An 18,228-nucleotide genomic window follows, 5' to 3' on the forward strand; every position below is an offset into this window, starting at 1 on the left:
AATTGTAGATATGAAGGTGTGTATATTAATTTTTAGAAAACTCAACATTAAACTGATCAACCAGCATATGCTTAGATTTTTGTTAACACACACACTTAAATAATTATATATACATACATTTTTACACACAAGGTTTTCAAAAATGGTAGTCAGAGAGAAGCAGAATATCTGAAACTCTAAATACCTTTTGCTCTGATCGAATGTACCCCTCCCCTTCCCCAGTCTCCAGATATAAATATATTGTTATATAGAAGTTAGTTGTAAAAATCTCAATGGACAATAAACTAAATTTCAGTGTTAGTCAACAAGAAACATGATAGAGAAATCAAGAGATGATTTCTGCACAAAATGGTTTCCCTTTGTAAAGAAGATGTCACAAGCTCATTGTCATAACAATCCTCAATGTGAATAAATACCCATATATTTGGTGTAATCTAATTTTAAGGCACAGAGTATCTGTATGAAGTTAGAATCCATGCAGTTGAGAAAACAAACCATAATACTTTTGGATAAATAAATGAAATCTTTCAAATAAATAACTTACAATTTACGGATCTGACTTTCCTGTTTATATGGATATAATTTTTCAAATGGCTCCTTATTGATGGGGCCTTGTACAGGAGCGTCTTCATCAGAAGAAGTTTCTGCAGCATCAGTTCTGAAATGATTAAGAAATTATAGGTTCAGTTGAAAGATTAATGAAGACATGAAGATTTCAACAAAATATATCAACAATAAAATATTTTAGATGGAAAGCAAGAAATATAAGTATGTTAATATTAAAAAAATAAGTTATCTATAACATTATTGTTTGAAAATAGGTCCATGTTTCTTTTACAGACATTTCACTTTTACAATTCTAACCTGAACTATATAGAAAGAATTCTTATGAGTAGTGGCTATTATATACTATACAACAGCTATGGCTCTACAATTGTTAACTCATTACATGCTTCTATGTAAAATAGTAGTTTGTGAAAGGGTTTAATTTAGTGGTAGCTGCTCCTTTCTAGTCACAATCGATATATATCAGTAAAATACAGTGACAGCTATTAACAGTAATGATGATGTCCTTTCTAAGTTTTAGATATGCTGCTGTTATGTTTAACAAACACTACAAAGTTTAAAGATTTTGCTATTTTTGAAGTTTCTTAATCAGAAATACAAAATTTTAAAAAATTCCTAGCTAAACTTGCCTATATATCTTTTCAAAAACAGCATATCTCATCCTCTCCTCTTCCAAATATAACATATAGCACTTCAATCTGAGGACCACCTCAATGTGTATCTTTCTAAACATTAATTTCCAAACATTTCAAGATATACATTAACTCTTTAACATTTAAACTGGCCATATCCGGCCAAAACAGTCTACCTGCTTTATGTTCAAACTGGCCAGATCTGGCCCCTCACACCAACCCTACAATATCATTCTAACAATTAGCAGGTATCTCACCAAAGTCTTAAAACTACAAGCTAATACATGATTAATTCAAAACATAAATAAGCATTACGTTTGACAGAATAATTTTAATGCTAAAGGGTTAATCAGTCTCATTTGTCATTCCAATACTTCCTATCTGGGAGGATTCTGACTGGCAATGAACAATGTCGTGTGCAACTTATAACCACCACACAGTACAAGTCAACACAAGATCAACCATGTCAGGAGTGTCAAACTCATTTGGCTTTGTAGGCTAGATTGAAGCATAAACTAGATCTCATGAGCTGAATAGGGACAGTTATTCCTAAAAACTTTATTCATAATGAGCTAAAATAAATGGATAAAGGGATCAGAATACATTATGACAGCTTTATTAATGATGAAGAATGGAAAAGAATACGAGGAGTTAGTAAAATTGATGTGCAGAAATGTTTGAGGAAACTTATCCACGTGAAATATATACAGTCTAATGAAGTAAGAGTCTTTAGAATGAGAACAGAGATAAAAATTGTCCAGATGAATGCATACAGGTCTCGAGAAGACTAATGCATGATAGAGAGCTCGTACTACTTCAGCTGCAAAACCTTTCAATATCCTTTATGTCACTACAATTCGTTCATATTCAAGGGATATCTTATCTCATCTACACCCACTTATTCTTAGAAGACAAAGTCCTCAAGCATGCCCTCCATTTGATCCTCTACAAAGCAACTGCTTCCAATTAATCCAGCTGGATCCTCAAATAAGACCAACCAAGCTCATGGATGTTTTTCAACCATCTTCCTCATGGCCCACCACTGAATCACCTGCCAGTTGGTTTTTGTCAGTAGAACTTGTCCCGCAATTCTTTCCTGAGACATTCTTACCACATGTCTGTAGTATTACAGCTGTGATCTCTTAATTTGGAAAAGTAGTGGCTCTGCCTGGAGCACTGCTCTAATCTCTGAGCTATGCACTCTATTGAGTAACTTTACTTGATTCTAGTTATACGAACTTGCAAATAAATAAAACAATGTGATCTATTTCCTTTTCATTTTTTTAGTATACACATTCATAAGCATTTTTCTTTGATTGAGATAACAAAGAATTCCTTAAGGTGCACTAATTTGATTGATGTTAAACATGACTCTAGCCAGGCTCCAACATTAAATGCATGTTGGTGATATGTATTTTACAGAATATTTTGAAATGAAAAATAATTTGTTTTGTATAAAATTGAGCAGGAAGGTTAAGGTTAGGAGCTGGAGTTGGGCTGTGAGCTTTATGCTTGACACTCCTACCCTATATGATCACTAACCTGCAAAAAATAGCAGAGCAGCCAACTTTCCTTTGTATGAAATACAATTGTAAGCAGGATGAGTTTGAAAATATACATTGGATGGTTATATCTAGAAAGTTTCTATTGTATAGAACAGAGGCAAAATAATAACAAGAGCAATAACAACTTACAACTGAATGAGATTCAAACATATGTAAACTATTAGCATCAATAAAAAAAATTTGAGGAAACAAACTTACAATTCTTCAGCTAAAGACTGGTTGCCTTCAGAGTTTGGAAGATTATCATCTGGTCTGAATAAGAATAAAGAATATTATTTATCATTGTGCTATGAATCAGTATATAGAAGGGAAAAGATTCAGCAGCTTGCAGATGACATCACAACACATCATAGCATGTGAAAGGAATCTACATTTCCAAATATATAGTTACATAATATGTTTACCATTATTTTCAATTCACTGAAAAGACACCCTATAGGACAAATATAGATGTCAACTGCTGCTTTTCAAACAATCTTAGACTTATTTACAAAAGTAAAATTCTATTGTGTGTCCTCTTATAGCAAGCTATGTCTGGATGAAGTAGAAGGATGGTAAGCATATGAAAAACACTCAGGACTAAGATATTTCACAGTGAAATCTTAGATTCCTTGTATCTTAGTGAGGTAGTAAATAATGACAACTGACTAAACAATTTTTTTGATTTTTGAATTTAAATTATACTTTAACCATAATATCTTCAGGTGCCATACCTTGAAAAAATCAAAAACAAAACAAAAAACACAGGTGATTGTATGATAAGAAGTTTGCTTCCTAAGCACATGGTTTGGACTTAGGTCCCAACGCATGGAACCTTGGACAAGTGTCTTCTATTACATATAATTCTGGTCAACCAAAGCCTAGCATGTAAACTTGGTATATAGAAAGTGAAAGAAGCCAATTGCATATATATATATATATATATATATATGCGTGTGTGTATGTTCCTGTCTCTGCCATGACATTGCATGATAGTAGTAAATGAGTGTCACCATCATGAAGCAGTGACCTTTGTTTCCAAACAGTCAAAGAAAACATGTCTAGTCATGGAGGAACATTACTTTACTTGGAAACGAGTGAGGGTTGCTGACAGGAAGGGCATCCAGTAATAAAAAAAAACTTCTCAACAAATTCTATGGAAAAGTAGATGTTAAAACAATGATGATGATGATGATGACATTCCAGTAATGAGCAATCAGAGAAGCATGCCAAAGCTGTGTGGCCATGAAAAGCCTGTTGCAGCTTTCAAAAATTATGGAATCATAATAAGATAGAATGACCAGTTATGTGAAGATCAGTTCTGTAAAAGCTCCAGAGAAATAACATAAAGCTTTTAACTTGAAACTGTGATAGATACACATATCAACTATTGGATGTCTATTTGGATATTGTACATTGTGTACACATACACTCATTTTATCTTTCTCTCTCTCTCACACACACACACACACACACAAAGATACAGATAGCTATGTTTATTATACATCTGTTTTCCCATGCTGGTACAGATTAGATAAAATTTATGAGGCAGATTTTCTACAGCTGGATGCTCTCCCAGCCATTAATCCCCATTTAATTTACAAGTCAGATATTTTTTATTCCACTGAACTATAGGACATTTGTCCACTGCTGAATGTAAGCAATGTCAGTCTTTCACTCAGGTGCTGTTACATATTTAAAAATACATAAAAACTATCATCCACACACTGTCCATACACACATATCTATACACATGTGATTGTTTCCATCTACTAATTCAACTCACAACATATTGGTCAATCTTAGGATATAGTGGAAGTCACTTGTTCAAGATGCCATGCAGTTCGATCAAGCCCAAGCCACATGGTTGCAAATATATAAATACATATATATATATATATATAAATAAATATATATAATAATGGCTGTGTAACAGGGATAGTTTTAAGCCAATTAGACAGATTTGTTCAAATTGAGCTCCTCCTGTGTACATGCTCAAGCAGAGGATACTATGATGAATTAAAGCCTTTGACTGCATCAAGCAAAAATATTCACACAATTCTTTTTATCTTTTCATGTGACAAGTGGATTTATCCCATGACTTTTAGAAAATATCTTATTTAATTCTGATATTTATTTTCTGTGAAATGAGTGCCTGGTAATATGTGACAGGAAGGGCATCAAAATCAGCTCAACTCAGCTCAACAAGCATAAGGCCTATTTACAAACAGTATGTCATTAATTATCTTGACTTGTAATAAAACATTAAAACTTTCATGAGCTTTCAATCCCTAGTATGTCATTGTGACTAATAATGGAGCTTCAAGTCCTCAATGCTTTTTGGCTGGGACTGGTGTACTTAAACAAAGTATAAAACATCAATCTTTAGCTTTCGTGGAGTAGAGGGCCTCACTGACAAGTCCCTAATTGGACCCTGCATTTCCTAGTGTAATAAAGTTAACTTTGTAACAATGTAGCTATGGGTTTGGCCTCACTACATGGTATCTTGAAAAAGTAACTTTCAAAATAGCTGAGTTATGTGTGTGTGTGTACACTTATACACACCTAATTTACTGCTGTACATTTGTTTCTCTATGATACTATAGATGAGATGGTTTCCCTTGCAACAGTTTTTTTTTTGTACTTTACTCAGTTATAAAGTAGAACCATTTTTGTCAGGCAAACTATTTGGAACAAGCAAAGTTATGTACCTTGCATAATAGTTCAAGTACTAAACATTCAACTCTTGAATCTTTAGCATTGTTTTAAAGTTCACTTTTCCATGCTTGCTTAGGTTGGAGGGAATTTGATGAGGCAAACTTTCTACAGTGAGATGCCCTTCTTGCTTCCAAGCAAGGTAATATTTCTTCAAGACGGGGCATATTTTCACAGAAGATTAGAAAGGAAGGACACCACTTATGTAACTGACACTCATTTACAACTACCACATGATGTCTAGGCAAGGAGACAGTAACACACACACACGCAGAGATCTGTCTGTCTATCTATTTCTCTCTCTCTCTGTAATGGGTTTCTTTCACTTTCTGTATACCAAATCCACTCTGGGTTATAATAGAAGATGCCCAAAATGTCACACAGATGTGGGATTGAACCTGGAACAATGTGTGTGGAAAGCAGCTCAGCACCATAACAGAATGACATGACTATCATCACCATGACCATGATTATGATATTGGTACTTATATTGGGTAACATTAAACAGAATAAAAACAAATTAATGCCAAATTATAAATTGAAGCTTACTTTGGTTTATATTTTTTTAATTCTTCTTCAACTTCTAACAAGCGTACTTTCAACTCATTTCTCTCTTTTAGAACTTCCCGAAGTTCTGCTATAGAGAATCGTGGACTTTCTTGATCCGAAATGTCAACAGTGATTTTACCATATTTACTGAGTTTTTCTTCAAGCCTGCTCAATTCTTCTGCTGTCTGAGATAAAGAAACAAAATAGAAACAGTGTAAATAAAAATAAAAATGGTTTCTGATTAAGGCACAAGGCAATGGCATAGCATGGGGTGTACAGGGTGTGTGCACTACATAGGGTTGCTACTGTAGTTGAAGATATGTTTAAGGAAGGGTGCAACCTAAACTGCAAATTGCTGGCCTTCTTCTATGTCACTGGCGCAAGACCAACAATTTTGAGGGGAGGGGGTTTAGGTGATATCATTGACACCAGTATTTAGGTAGTATTTTATTTTATCAATTCTAAAAGGATGAAAGACAAAGGTGACTTCAATAGGATTTGGGTTCAGAACATTAAGAGCTGGAACAAACACTGCAAAATGTTGAGGGTTTTGCTAGACCTTTTTACTGGAATTGTGAAGGCATATAACCAAGTGGTTAGAGGGTTACATTTACAATCACAACATTATGGTTTTGATTCCCTGATCAGCAGTGCATTGCATTCTTGAGCAAAGCAGTTCATTTGAAGTTGCTCCAGTCCACTCAGCTGTAAATGGGTAACCCTGCAACAGATTGGCATTCTGTTCAGGAGGAATGTTAACCTATCCACCTGACCAGTGGGAGATCATCATTTGAAAGATACAACAATGTAAGGAAGTGTATGATGACCAGCAGTGTATAACAACATCTGACAGTTTGGTTAATGCAGTGATATAGTAATGTTACTGAAATTACAAGCTACTATTATTTTCAAGTCTTGCTGTAAGAAGTCTCATTTGATCAAACAAATTCAAAATATGATTTTCTTGAAATGTAATTAAAAAAAATTATGTTCAACTTACTAAAGAACCATTGTCTGAACCATCACTTGGTGCATCTGAAGATTCACATTCTTGTTCCTTTAGGAGTCCTTTAATGGTCAAGATTTGTTTTTCTTTATCCTGAATGTGAGACTGTAGTTCTAGCCTCTCTTCTAACAGAGTCTGTGTCTGCTTCCTTTGAGAAGAATTCTTTCTACGTAAATCAGTATTTATTTTCACAACTCTTTCCAACTGTGATTGAAGCTGAAGAAAAAAATAATGAAACAAAATATAGAAGCCTTAAACCTTATTTAATGAATCTCTCTCATAATTCCATTCTGAAATATCTCTAAATAACTGATCTACAGCCACGAAATGTGTTCGCACTATCCACTTTCACAAAACACAATGCCCCAATTTCTCCAAACTCCACATTGACTTTGGTAATCATATCCTCCAGATCCTCATTATTCTAGCACTTGTAACTGTTTTGTTCAATTTTTCTTCCTAGAGCTGTACCCTTGAAACTCCTTCCTGATACATACTTTCTATAACTACTAGCATGTAAGGGTTTGAACTGAACATTATTAATATGGCTTACTGTACTTCCAATTTATCATTATCAGTATAACTTACTACACTATCAACTCAGTTTAAGGCAACTATGAAACATTTATAGTCACAGTCCCTTCTCTTCTGAACATCTTTAGAAATACAGTAGTCTTTGTAATGCAATTTTGGCAATGTTATATATATTTTGTATATTCATTAGATTGTAAAGCTTAACATTTTTAGTAATTTTGGGATTATGTTTTCTTATGGGATGATCAGAAAGAAGGGACTGTGCCTAAAGCATCTCCAGACTCTGAGTTGTGTTTCTCATGTTAAACATTTTTTTGGCTCACTACATTAAGTATGTTAGCTCCCCCATCACAACCACCATCACTTAAGTATAATGCACAAAAGAAAAATAAAGACTACACACATAAAAAAGAAATGATTTTGAGTTGTGATGTTATGATGGTGATAATAGTTGTGGTGACAACAGGGATAATGTTCCTTACGGATTATGTATTATTTATGCATCATCAAGTACAGATCTTGTTTCAACTTGAAGCTGCAAAGTAAAATAAGAGCTTGTTTCAACTTGAAGTTGTGAAGTAATATAAAATACTGAGGAACAATACAGCATAATGAGATTGTTTAGTTTTAATGTGTTTAAAACTGATTCATATGAATTTCTGAAATGTTTTTCTGGTTTGAAACTTTTTTTTTTTTTCGACTCTATGCACAAGGCCCAAAATTTTGGTGGAGGGGGCCAGTCAATTACATCGATCCCCGTACGCAGCTAGTACTTAATTTATCGTCCCCTGAAAGGATGAAAGGCAAAGTCGACCTTGGCGGAATTTGAACTCAGAACATAAAGACAGACGAAATACTGCTAAGCATTTTGCCCAGTGTGCTAACGTTTCCACTAGCTCACCGCCTTTCTGGTTTGAAATTTTGAAAGGGTGATGAAGATAAAACAGAAGATTTATTTAAACTATGTATGGTATGCTATACTTGTGAGTTCTAATATTTGCAGTGCAATAGTTAATGAGTTTGCTGGTGACCTAGGATTATGTATTATTTGAATACTTCAATGGAGGATAATAATTTTCTGAGCTGGACTTTAGACCTAGGATAATGATAGGAAGTTCATAACCTGAATTACTATAGCCAAAAATATTCCTGACTTTTTGTTGATTCAAAATATTAAATACTGCTAAACTTCAAGAGACATTTTAGCTTATAAACAAAGTGAGAAGTTCATCAAGTTGACATGTTTGGGTTATTTTTGTGTCTTACAATATAAATGGTTGCTGTTTAATTATAAGCATGCCATTTCAGGATATGGATCCATACCAGTGGCAGAGAAAGCAGATCATTGATAACACTTGATATATAATTTCTAATGGTTGAAGTATTGCAGTACAATACTTAATGAGTTTGCTGGTGACCTAGGGTTATGTATTATTTGAATAATTCAATAGAGATTGTCATTGTCATCATCACCATCATCCTCATTGAACATTCACTTTTCCATGCTTGCATGGATCTGATGGAATTTCTTGAGGCAGATTTTCTACAGCTGGGTACCCCTCCTATTACCAACCTTCACCTGTTTCTAACCAATGTAACATTCTTCCATGGTCAGACATGTTTTTCGTGGAAGACTGGAAACGAACAACTTTGCATGATGATGATGCTCATTTACAACCACTACATGATGTCTAAATAAAGACACACACACACACACACAACAGTTTCACCAAATCTACTTTCAAAGCTTTGGTTGGCATGGGGCTATAGTAGAAGATACTTGTGAAAGTGCTGCACAGTGGGACTGAACCTAAGGCTACATGGTTGGGAAGCAAGCTTCTTAACCACACAGCCATGACTGCATCTATTCCACATCTACACATGCAAAAGAGGAGGGAGTTTAACCCTTTAGCATTCAGATTACCCTGTCAAATGTAATGCTTATTTATTCACATTATTTTGAATTAATCCTGCATTATCCCTCAGCTCTGAGATTCCAGTGATGTGCTCATATATTTTTTTAAATGACACAATAGGATAGGGGAGAGATGCCAGATCTGGGCAGTTTGAACATAAAACAGGTAGAATATTCTGGCTGGATATGGTTGGTTTAAATGCTAAAGGGTTAAATCATTTTATTTCAATTTATTAATGCTAAAATTGTCATTTATCTGTAACTTTGACTATTTATATAAAATTACTTTTAAAAAAATTGTGAAATTAGTAAATTAGATGATAAGTCATATATAGTAAACTAGATGGCTAAACACAATGGCTACTGAAATACTTGAACTTTAAACTTTACAATCATTAATCCAGTACCTAATCTTTCAACTATTATTCCTATGTATCTGGCTAATTTGAAAGTAGCCAGCCTACACAATTATTTCCTGAAGCTACAACCATTAGAAATTATATATCAAGTGTTATCAATGATCTGCTTCCTCCACCACTGATATGGATCCACATCCTGAAATGGCATGCTTATAACCGAATAGCAACCATTTATATTGTAAGACACAAAAATAACTCAAACATGTCAATTTCTCACTTTGTTTATATACTAAAATGTCTCTTCAAGTTTAGCAGTATTTAACATTTTGAATCAACAAAAGAAAATCAGGAATATCTTTGGCGATAGTAATTCAGGTTATGAACTTCCTATCATTATCCTAGGTCACAAAATTATTACCCAACCACATGGTTCCAGGTTCAGTCCCACTGTGTGACACCTTGGTTAAGTGTCTTCTACTATAGCCTCAGGCTGACCAAAGTTTTGTGAGAGGATCTGGTAGACAGAAACTGAAATAAGCCTGTCATATATCTGTGTGTGTGTGTGTGTCTGTTTGTCTCCCACCACTGCTTGACAACCAATGATGGTGTATTTATGTGCCCGTAACTTAGCAGTTTGGCAAAAGGAACCAATAAAATAAGTATCAGGCTTAAAAAAATAATAAGAACTGGGGTTGATTCATTCAACTAAAAATTTTTCAAGGCGATGTCCCAGCATGGCCACAGGTAAAAGGCAAACGATAAAAGCTACATACAACAATTATTTGGTAGGTGTGAATGAGGTGAGGGTTACAATTAAGAAGTTTGGAAAAGAAATGTGAACTTACTGCATCTGAATCCGTTTGTTTTTGGTTGACTTCTTTTTTCATGGCACGTATCTGATTTCTCTGCTTATCGATAGTTTCTTTCAATCTGGTCAACACCTGCAATTCTTCTTCTTCTTTTCCTTGATAAAGATAAAAAGAAAAGGAAAATATTCATTATATCCAGTTTATCTTCATGAAGTAAAATATCTCCAAGCAAAAAAGTAAGCAAATATTTCCAGCAACATTTGATGAAAAAAACATTAAGGAAAAAAAAACAAAAAAAAAACTATCCCCTATGCAATGACAAATAGGTTAGAAATGTGCTAATTAATACTTTAAAAGTATTCTGCATCATAAACTAGGATGGTATTTGTGTTCTGATTTCAAGCTTGTTGAGCAAAATGTGTAGAAAGTTTATAGAGTTAGAAATGATGTGCCACTCAATTAACAAGAATGGATAGTAGGCACAGGAGAAGAGATATTGTAAGAGAGTAGAAAGTAATCTGAACACAGGAAGACAGATGAGAACCTGGAGATCATTTATACTGGTTTGAAGGTGTTACAATCTGCAAAGAACAGATTAGTTGTGGAACAAGAAGAAGAAAAAGAATTTAATAAACTTGTAGTTATGAGTTTCTGACAAAACTCAATCAGTTGAATTTTTTTTTTTTTTTTGTATTTTTATTTGTCACCACCAAGTCACTCAGAAAAAACATGATTAAAAGCCATCCTGTCACATTTTCCACTAGCTTTTAGATTAACAAGGCCAGCATAACCTACTTGTCACTTGATTATTATATATTTTCCTAATTGAAAAGAAAACTGCAAGAGGAAAAGAAAACCCATGCCTTAAGCACACATACAATCAAGCATACATAACACACATACAGATTCAACACAAAAAGCAGGCATTTCCTGATGCAAAATTCAAGCAAAATATATAAACAGTTACACTATCTAATCTATAAGCTTAACATTAAATTCATTATGGACTATGCTAGACCTGCTTGGACCTTTAAAACTCTCTACCATTAAACACAATAAATTACATACCACACAAAACAGTAATCTTTGTATCATAAAAGACTGAACTTACATATTTGCACCTATTGACCACCTACATCAAGCAAAAGTAATAACGCTAAAATGCTATGTGGACATGCATGACTTGTGATAGAAGTAAGCTCAAACATAAAAAACTTTTCAGTAACATGTCTAACTTTCCCAAATTAACTAATTATGTTTATCATCACTCCAGCACTCTACAAAAGTACAATGTTGAAATGCTACCTCTATCTTTAAAAAAAATTTTAAGACTTAACCTAAGAATGTAACATCCTTTACAGTATCTCTAAGACTACTGTGAAAAAGAAAGGAACACTGGTCCAATGCTTGCTGTAGAGAGGACTTTATTATACTATATGGGAGATTAACTCTACCATAAAAAAACTGTTTATTTGATGGGCTTCTGTTCACTTGTCTACCCAATTTTGTTTCAGAGCTTGGGTTAACTCAAGTCATATGTTATGTTCAATGCAGGCATGGGTTGGATGGTTTGATAGGATTTCCTGTGTCCAAGAACTGCATTTGCTCCAACATCTACTTTGGCATGGTTTCTATGGCTGGATGCCCTGCCTAACACCAACCATTTTAGGAAGGGTATCCAGTCTTAGAGATCATGCCAAAGTGGACTGTAGGAGTAAACCCAGAACTATGTGATAAAAAAAGGAAACATCTTAACAGAGCCATATTAGATCCTGATATCTCCTGCACTTATTAGATCCTGTTATCTCCCGACCCATACTTATATAAATAGCTGTAGTATTGATTGCTTGAAACCAGACATTAGGCACTTGCAAAAATTATTATTGACTAGGATGTCAAAAGTAGATTGCTACAACAAAGTAGGGCCTTGAAGATACCTCTTATCCTCAACCCCAAACCTATTATAGGCTATCAGTGATCTCTCTGAGAGGTCAAATATAATGATCACCAGATCAAGCAAGCAATCAGAAGACAGAAAAGACTGTCAGTCAGTTAAGCTCCAATATTTTACTGGATTACAACCAATAATAAATCCTGGGTATTGAGGCTGTTGAACACTAATCAAGTCTACCTACCTCTTCTCTATTGTTGTTAACCACCAGAGCTTACATCCATACACAAACAAGTCAGACAACAACATCAAATGAAACATGCTTCAATTTCTACATCACAACCTATGTTACACAAATTACATTACAGCATAGTCTCAAACTAAAATAAAAACTAGACATATTTAAAATGCTGAGCTTGTAAGTTTCTCTCAACATATCTGATAATCTACTTTTATGACAGATATATAAAAAACAGAAATGGATATTGTTACTTTACGACTATATCCACAATTTCTAATACTAAAAACATTATAACCACCATCACAACAAGAGAAGCTTCTGTGAAATACAAATACTATAATGAATTCTTTAAAAACACTCAAGTTGAGAAGATAGTGGTAGGCCTCTTTTGTTTGATTTTAATTCAACAGACACGCACGCACATGCACACACACGCACATGCACACACACACGCGCGCGCACGCACACACACACACACACACACACACACACACACACACACAGCACATCATCATGACCAAACATCTCATGAAACCAATAAGAGAGTCTCTATGTGGTTGTTCACTTGAAATAACAGTCAAATTTCCCTCCTATTCTTAAAAAAGAAAGGAATCCTCGGATAATGGAGTCTTAGGTGTCTGAAAAAGAAATAGACAGATGGTTGGAATACCTTTGATCATTATTCTGATCAATTAGTTTGACTTGAGACTAAATAACAATAACAAACAATTTGATCATCTGTATCATATGCTCAAGCAGCCCAGCTGGGGCTATCATCAACAACATCTCAACTATTACCATACTTAACATCACCATAACCATTACAATCAAAATCATAGTGATCAACACCAACAGAAACATCACCACAGTCGACATCCCCACAATCATCTGTATAGTTAACATTACTGCAACTCTCACAGTGGTCGTCGACACCACTGCAACCATCACTGTGATCAACATATAATGAACAGCACCATGGCTACCACCATAGTAAACACTTTTGTAACCATCACTACAGAAAGTAGTGCTACTCTATTGGCAGAATTGTTAGAGCTTGGGACAAAATGCCTTGTGGTATTTACTCTGGCTTTCTGCACTGCAAATTCAAATCCCACTGAGGTCAACTTTTCTTTTCATCCCTTCAGGATTCATGAATGAAAATATTGGTCCAGGACACTGGATTGGCAGAACTGTTAAAGCGTTAGACTGGGTGCTTTGCTGCATTTTTTCATTTGTTCCAGTTCTTTTTATTTTAAGTTGTTGGCTGGTAGACCTCAATCCATTGCCTAGTTTAGCACCACCATCTGGTCTTTGAGTGCCTTTAGTAGAATTCATTCTGTTGCAAGCCCCTGGGCCAGGTTTCTTGTTTGAGGATAACATCTTCCATTCATCTCACCACTCTCAGAAGCCCTGAAAAAATAAAGGCTCGTCAGTGTTGCCTATCCCTCTGGTTAATCAGTAAGAAAAAAAAAAAAAGGAAAATGATGGTAAATACTGCCACAACCTTTGGCATGGTAAACACCAGTATATCACAGCAGGTTTCTTTGAGAAAGCAAGAAGTGAAAATGACCAAAATACAGTAACATCAGTGAAAGAAAGCATTATAGGGCATGCACAGTTAATGGTATGGTATTTGAAAGAAAAGTGGAAGAATAAATGAGTATGGTAAAATAAATGAATGAAATTGGATAAAGCATGCTTGGCTATAGCTGGACAGAAATATTGGGTGAGGATGGTAGTGCAATTAGCATTTGTGAGATGCAAATGCCATAATGAATTTTCTTAGAAAGGTACAGTTGAGATGGAATCTCAGTGCTTCGTTTGGATCTCAATTTGTATACACAAACACAAATATGCCTATACATTTCTATGTAGGTAATATGTAGAAGTATATATGTATGCACTTATGTGTGTATATAGATCACATATGTTTGTAGTTTAAGTGCTCTTTGTTGTATGTAAACATTTTCAATGACAGATATACATATCTTGTGAGAGTTTGTTAATACGTATATACATTTAGTTATTAGTCTACTAGTTCAAGAAACAATTTTATAAGTCCAAGTGTATAAGTTGATTATTAAAATTATTAATAAATATGGCTGTTAATATAATAATTAATAATATTAATTCATCTTAAAACTTATTTATCTCAAGAACCTAATGTCTTCAAATTTTTCTTGTTATTCATAGCTAGTAGAAAGCATCAATTAATGAATACGTATGTTGGTTTCAAAGAATTTGAACAGTTGTGTTCTTCATATCTTAAGTTAATGAAAGTGAAGTGAAATGGCTTCTACTGGATTCCAGGCTTAGCACATTGAAAGCTTACTGCCATTTTTTGGCACCTCAGTAAATGAGATGAAAGAAAATTTAAGGGGCTTCATTATCTTGGGTAAGATGGGACTCAGATGCCCTCCTTGACACCAACCTTTTTAGTCACTTCTTAATATTAATATTAAGTAATGTTAACCAAATTGGTAAATTATTGAGAATTATTTTACATTATTATATCATTGATAATTATATTATATTAGTATCATCATCATCATCATCATCATCATTTAACGTCCGCTTTCCATGCTAGCATGGGTTGGACGGTTCAACTGGGGTCTGGGGAGCCCGAAAGCTGCACCAGTCCAGTCAGATCTGGCAGTGTTTCTACAGCTGGATGCCCTTCCTAACGCCAACCACTCCAAGAGTGTAGTGGGTGATTTTATGTGCCACCGACACAGGTGCCAGACGAGGCTGGCAAACGGCCACGCTCGGATGGTGTTTTTTATGTGCCACCGACACAGGTGCCAGACGAGGCTGGCAGACGGCCACGCTCGGATGGTGTTTTTATGTGCCACTGACACAGGTGCCAGATGAGGCTGGCAAACGGCCACAATCGGATGGTGTTTGTTACGTGCCCACAGCACGGAGGCCAGTCGATGCGGTACTGGCTACGACCACGTTCGGATGGTTTTCTTGTGTGCCACGTGCCACCGGCACTGGTACCACAAAGATACAAATTCCATTGATGTTCATCTATTTTGATATTATTGTTAATTATTTTATAACTTGGAAAAATGAATGACAAAATTAACTCTGGTGTGATTTGACTATAGAAGAATGAGTGACTGATCTAGAATAAAACTCAACTGCATAAGACAATGGTTTGCTACCAAGCTAAACTACAGTATTTAACAATAACAACTGTATAAGGTTATACCATGTAATAAACAGTCCTTTTTTAACATCTTTCTTACTTATTGTATATCATAATCACAATCCATGAACTTGTTAAGCAGGATAATTATGATTCTACATAAAGTAAAAACAAATTTCCAGGTTCAGACATATTTAATTATCCCCAAGTGAAGATAAACAGGCACAAATCTAAAGACGGGTACAATCCTAAACTTGTTAAAACAAAAGATGAAATAAAGGCAATTACCACACATTCTCACAAAAATTTTACAACTTTCAAAATAAACCTTTGTAAATTGAGATCACCTTGATAATCCTCATCGTCAGTTACGAGTTCATTTTTTTCATGCTGGCTTAAAGTTGAAGGGATCTGCAAGACCTTATATTTCCATGCAACTCTATCAAGCATCATACCTTTGAAATTCACATTGCTTTGATCTATTCTGTCCAACATCTCCTAATTATCCCATGCCAATTCTTCACTCAAATCAATCCTATCTACTGTAATTTTTATCACTGGGTCGTTATTTCTTGATCATCAAATCCCATTTGTTGGGACTATATATCTTTATGCATGTAGTTAATATCAGTTAATATCTCTGCTATATACACTTGTCAAATGCGTCTAGTAAAAGTTACAGCATAATCTATGTCATATTGGATTTTGCTATCAATAGAATAATATTAACTATGAATTTAAGATTTGAGATCAATACTTTTATTTAAAAGATTATTTCAATTTAATACCAAACCTTTAAATTTTAAAAAGGTTAACTTTATTCAACAGTCGATTATATATTTTGCCATAGTGTAACTTATGTCATTAACACTAAAGCTATTACAGAAATTTAGCCATGCAAAAGACAAACTAACAAATGACAAGGAACTATATTACATATTTTATGATAAAAATCAAGTAAAGAATTGACAAATAGTGTTCTCACCACCTGCACCTTAAAAAGTTCAATTTAAGAATATCTGACAATTATCAAAGTTTAGGGTGTATATTTACTAATCAATAACTTTCTTGTGTCTAAATAAAATTATAAAGTAAGCAACCAGTCAACTAAAATTTTCTTAGGTATTTTTCTATTATTGAAAAAAAAAAGAAAACATAGCTGACACTAACTGTTCAAGTTATCAAAAATAAGCTATTTTTACTTAATTTTAAAACTAAAAAAAAAAAGTAAAGAAAAAACAAAACGAAGCACTGTGATAAGGTTGCTATAAAATACATACGTGGAGGTGCCGAGGCCTCAGCTTCTGTTGTAAAGACTGAAAGTGAATATATACAAGCAGAATTATTAATTACAAAATAATAAAGCTAGAAGCAATGGTCCTATATTTAGTCCAAAGTAGAAAGAAAGAGGGAGTAGAATTATCTCAGTCACCCAAACACACACAAAATAGAATGAAGTAACAATATTTATCTTTTCATGGATTTTCCTCTTGGATTTCAGTTCAATTTCTACTGTTTATATGTTTTAGCCTCGTTGTAAAAAGCCTAAATGTTTCTGAAAACATTTGAAACAGTTTGCCATATAATATATGCTTTTCTAGGTTCTTGATTAAGATACATATTTGACTAGAAGTTTTGTTGTTGAATGTTTTTAAGAGAACCTACAATGGATAAAGTGAGGTAGTCATATTTACCACATCATATTCATAAGAATAGCTGCCTTCCTAGATATAAGAACTATCTTCATTGCACAGAATACTAATTATTGATTTTAGAGCTACCATTACCTTAGTGTACATCTGGATAGGCTGATATGCTTAAATTAGAAATTTCAAGTTTAAGTTTCATTTTAAAAGATGTATCTCTTTTTATGAATATGATGGTTAAAGGTTTGATCAGATGAAATGGAGGATTTTAAACTCAGTAGCTCCCAACAATATTTTTATGTTAATGAACTACCTGAAACAATAATTCCAGAAAAGGTAACTGTAGCAATTTGACTGGTGTAGAAAAAGATCATTTGTAAAAATCAAATTCAGTATTGTAAAAATCTAAAATTTTGTAGCAGGATATAAATTTTGGGGAATTTCATATGCTGATTATAACAAAATAGTCTCTTGTCGAGGAACTGACTGTAATTTTAAGCAGTATAGTTGAATTAATCAATTAGTACAAGCTAAAAAGCTATATCAGTACAGTTTATCTAACTATAAGGGACATTGTTCTTGGTTCAGACAGGGAAGATTATAATCTGCTATGACATGTTTGCCAAATTTTAACATAAAAACAGTTAGAAATAAGATTAGAGGATGGAA

General features: G+C 34.0%; 1 protein-coding gene across 3 annotated transcripts in view; it reads right to left on the reverse strand.

Annotated features, from left to right (window-relative positions):
- Positions 1-18,228, reverse strand: part of LOC115219140 (RILP-like protein 1) — a 110,817-nt gene that overhangs the window by 15,811 nt on the left and 76,778 nt on the right. For 2 of the 3 annotated variants that reach the window (XM_029789236.2, XM_029789246.2), the window contains exons 3-8: positions 17,194-17,229; positions 10,667-10,785; positions 7,008-7,229; positions 6,008-6,192; positions 2,963-3,016; positions 545-658 (exon numbers count right to left, since the gene is read on the reverse strand). In XM_029789236.2, coding sequence (XP_029645096.1) covers positions 545-658; positions 2,963-3,016; positions 6,008-6,192; positions 7,008-7,229; positions 10,667-10,785; positions 17,194-17,229 — 730 coding nt within the window. The remainder of the gene's footprint in view (positions 1-544; positions 659-2,962; positions 3,017-6,007; positions 6,193-7,007; positions 7,230-10,666; positions 10,786-17,193; positions 17,230-18,228) is intronic. The other variant, XM_029789254.2, reaches the window with a different exon arrangement.

This window comes from Octopus sinensis, linkage group LG1, assembly GCF_006345805.1.
Source record: "Octopus sinensis linkage group LG1, ASM634580v1, whole genome shotgun sequence".
NCBI classification, from domain to species: Eukaryota; Metazoa; Mollusca; class Cephalopoda; order Octopoda; family Octopodidae; genus Octopus; species Octopus sinensis.